The following is a 4,241-nucleotide window of genomic DNA, read 5'->3' as shown; positions in this document are numbered from 1 at the left end:
TATATTTATGTGCATTCGTCCCATGTTCATTTTTTCATTTATGTATGTGCATTAATACATTGTACATACATATTTAAATGCATCATTTCAGTGAATTTATAGATACATAGATATTTGTTTATAGTATAAAAGCAAATGGACTCTCTGTTTCTATGAGCTCATTGGAAACGTCGACAAAACCGCAAGCAAATTATTTAAAAATGAAGCCGATACTTTGGCAAAAGTCTCATGCAGGCAATGCTTCGAAAAATTTCGCAGCAGTAAATAAACAGCAATCGCTGCTAAATGTTTTTAATAACGAACAGCGTGCACGAAGCCCTAGCAGTCCGAGTAGATTTGGCAGCCGTATCCTTAAACCGGACAAAACATATGAGCACATCGCCTTGGCTAAAACCGGATCGGCGAGTGATGTCCTCCATGGACAGAAACGTATGTCCATTTGTGCTGTACATATCTTTTTGTTAGTGGTGTAGTTTATGTCTTTTTTCTAATATTTGCTTATCAGGCGCCATACCCGCCATTCGGTGCGATTGCAATGTTGACGAGTATGTAAAGATGACTAATTCAAATGCTTTTACACGCTCTTCACCAAACATAGCACCGAAAATGCCTTTACCAAGCTCGTATTCCATAAGCACTAATGCCACAATATATCAGCGACAGCGGTATGTGGATGAGTATGTAGAAATGACTGATTTAAATACTACTATTACATGCTCGACATCAAGCATTTCATCGCCGAAAAAACCAATACCAAGCCCGCGTTCCATAAGAACCAATGACTATGCCAATATCAATATCAATCACATTTTAACCACATCAAATTCAAATATTAATCGCACGCAATCGGCAGCAGTGTTATCACTATCAACGTCGCGGGAGTAAGTAAAAATAACACCACTTATCATTTTCTTACACATCCTTACTTTACGCTTTCCATATAAATATCTATTACTTCTTTCAGATTACAGACACAAAGCCCACCGACGCAGCCATTAATTGCAGAAGCTGCCAAGAAAGACGCAAACAACAATAACAATTATCTTAATGGTTNACTTATCATTTTCTTACACATCCTTACTTTACGCTTTCCATATAAATATCTATTACTTCTTTCAGATTACAGACACAGAGCCCACCGACGCAGCCATTAATTGCAGAAGCTGCCAAGAAAGACGCAAACAACAATAACAATTATCTTAATGGTGGCAAAAACGTAAGTGATAAGAAGCATTCGCCTACACCCGACTTCCCGCCGCCATCGGTTTCTCAAGCGGAGCACACAATACTCGAATTTATGCGTCCCCGAAGTGTGCAGAGCAAACGACAATCCGTAGGCCTGAAGCAAAATCCGCATTCTGACTTGGAATCTTTCATTGTAGACGCAATAAATCTGTTTGAGCTTCCCGATTCTCCAACAAACTCTCGAGTGTCAGATTGCGTGGAGGAGTTCGTGGGTGATGCTCCTTTTGCCGGCAAGCTGAAAGTTTTTTTTTATAGAGTTAAATTTATTAATGTATTCTCCTGCAGGTCTCTTTAAAGGCTCTTCATTAAATTTAACAATGGATGGNATTCTGACTTGGAATCTTTCATTGTAGACGCAATAAATCTGTTTGAGCTTACCGATTCTCCAACAAACTCTCGAGTGTCAGATTGCGTGGAGGAGTTCGTGGGTGATGCTCCTTTTGCCGGCAAGCTGAAAGTTATTTTTATAGAGTTAAATTTATTAATGTATTCTCCTGCAGGTCTCTTTAAAGGCTCTTCGTTAAATTTAACAATGGATGGCAAGGAAGACGGCTTTTCCAATAATCATATATCTAGTGGGCTACGTTCACCAAGTTTGGTGCGCTCAATAAAACCGCTTCCACCTAAGCGAAATATTTCACAGCAGAAAAATAATTCTATCAGCATTGAAGATTTTAATGATGCGAAGGTTTGGGCTGAAATCGACACGATTCTAGAGAGTATCGGCAATGAAGTTAATAAGGTGGATAAGAATTTAAAAGAGGAGCTTGGAACCGAACAAAAAACTACTTTTAACGTCACGAAAGACACGTTGCAAATACGCAGGCCAGCAGACTTGTGNAAAAATAATTCTATCAGCATTGAAGATTTTAATGATGCGAAGGTTTGGGCCGAAATCGACACGATTCTAGAGAGTATCGGCAATGAAGTTAATAAGGTGGATAAGACTTTAAAAGAGGAGCTTGGAACCGAACAAACAACTACTTTTAACGTCACGAAAGACACGTTGCAAATACGCAGGCCAGCAGACTTGTGCTTGGGAAATAACGATGACTGCAATAGCACCTGGTGCCACTCGCCGAACACCCTTATCTTTGGACAAATACTTTACACCGTCTATGTATGAAGGACACCCAACGTTTTTTTTTTGGAAAATTTGTCTTAATGTAAATTTACATACATATTTATATTTTTTTTAATTTCAGTATCTGGGGTCAACAGTCATTAGAGAATTGCGTGGTACTGCTTCCACACGAAAATCGATACTGAAATTTAAACGCAACGCTACACCACTGCCAGTGGTTAAAGAACGAGAATCCAACCTGCTGAAGGATTGTAATAGTCTAACCAAAATGCTAAAAGAGTCTAATCAGGATACACGCCTTAGAGTTGGGCTTGCGGTTTCCTCTGCTGGAGTGAAGTTTCTGAATGCAGAAAATAGTGTAAGTGCGAATCTTTGGGTATAATCTATCACCTCTTAACATTTTGCTACAGCGAAATTTTTCTATTTGATCATAAATTGTGTTAACTTAAATATTTAAAAAATATACTTTAATGACAAGTTTGAAGCGCATATACTGTAGAAAACTGAAGCTTGTAAAACCTAGGATTTTAAAAAATTATATGTTTATGTTTATTTTTTATTATTTCACCATGATGTTTATGCATATTAATATGAACAGTTGCATGTTTTAATTTATTTTCTAATTTTCAAGTCTACCATTTGCATACACGACATTGAAAATATCAATTGTGTATGTCAGGATGCTGAGGACTTGCGCTATTTTGCGTATATAACGAAGGAGGAGGACATTCACTACTGCCACGTTTTTATGGTGGATAATTTGGTAATATGGGAGTTTAAAATTTTGCTAAATGTTTAATTTATTTATTCTTGGTTTCCAGGAGCTTTCGCAAGAAATTATTTTAACGTTGGGTGAGGCATTTGAGGTTGCATATCAGTTGGCGCTAAGCAAAGACGATGCTACTCATTCGAAATTTTGGGAAAGTGTGGCCGAGATATAGCTTAACTATTCGAATGTTAATATAGCTTCAAAAGTTATTTGCCTAAATCCGTTTTAAATTTTTTGCTATTCTCTTGGCCATTATGACCTAATATTATTTGTATTATAAAAGGTATTTAAAACCTAGAATGTTTTGTTTACTTTTTTCTACTATTCGTATGTCACGTTGAAGATTCTGTTAATTTTGAATATTTTAATAAAAAAATTGTTATTTATAAAAAATGCTTGTATAGGCGGTTACGGTCATACGATATGATAAATGTTAATTAGAAACGTATGTTGGATGCGGCTTCTGAAAAGGCAGCATTTTAAGAATTGATGTGTGATGTATACGCCCAAATATTCAGCGATTTTAGCTTGTGGACGACGATTTGCAGAACGCCAACTTTATTGCCTCCTTAAGTTGTTTGGCGCTGCAGTTTTAATTTAAAATCAATTGCCAAATATGCAACTGCGCACTATCGCTGCGAATTCTAGGTTTGATTTTACATTTTCGGGCAAATGAGCAGAAATACGAAATGCCAACGTTCCTACGACATGCCTAACATGTGGCAACGCAAAATAAAATCACTAACACCTCTGACTTAAGGATGTCAGAGTGGCAAAAATACATCGATGTTTTTCTTTGATTCGAGGCAAGGCGAATCTATACAAGGTGCTGTTATCGAATCCACTGATTTCAAGGCGAATGTGTATCTTTTGTCAAAATGATGTGTTTGTTGTAATTCTGCTTTCACCCGATTTACATGTTTCAAGTACTTGAAAGCAATTCTTGCTCATTCTCTTTTGCGTTTTCTATTTGCTTTTACACGTTTCAATTCTGCTGAATTCAAGTTTTTGGTTCTTTAAATGGAAAGCAACGAAAATGGCAAAAGCAAAGCAAGAAAGTTGAAACGACTTGACGGTACAGACGCATGTGTACTCGTCCCTTTTCTTCTCACCCCCTCTCTTCCACATGCGAGCAGAATTGAA

General features: G+C 37.2%; 1 protein-coding gene across 1 annotated transcript; it reads left to right on the top strand.

The window, feature by feature from the left end:
- Positions 1–110: 110 nt before the first annotated feature.
- Positions 111–3,485, top strand: LOC108382466 (uncharacterized; the record flags this gene model as incomplete). The annotated part of the gene is given in 11 exon segments (XM_017638834.1): positions 111–429; positions 506–881; positions 965–1,053; positions 1,209–1,475; positions 1,531–1,574; positions 1,577–1,691; positions 1,746–1,933; positions 2,129–2,365; positions 2,451–2,687; positions 2,961–3,092; positions 3,151–3,485. Coding segments are annotated over 11 exon segments (2,124 nt in total), but the record flags the coding sequence as incomplete, so codon positions are not given.
- Between the last annotated feature and the right edge of the window lie 756 nt (positions 3,486–4,241).

This window comes from Rhagoletis zephyria, unplaced genomic scaffold, assembly GCF_001687245.7.
Source record: "Rhagoletis zephyria isolate East Lansing unplaced genomic scaffold, Rhagoletis_zephyria_1.1 Rzeph_scaffold_27148, whole genome shotgun sequence".
NCBI classification, from domain to species: Eukaryota; Metazoa; Arthropoda; class Insecta; order Diptera; family Tephritidae; genus Rhagoletis; species Rhagoletis zephyria.
This window is presented reverse-complemented; position numbering and strand designations above follow the sequence as displayed.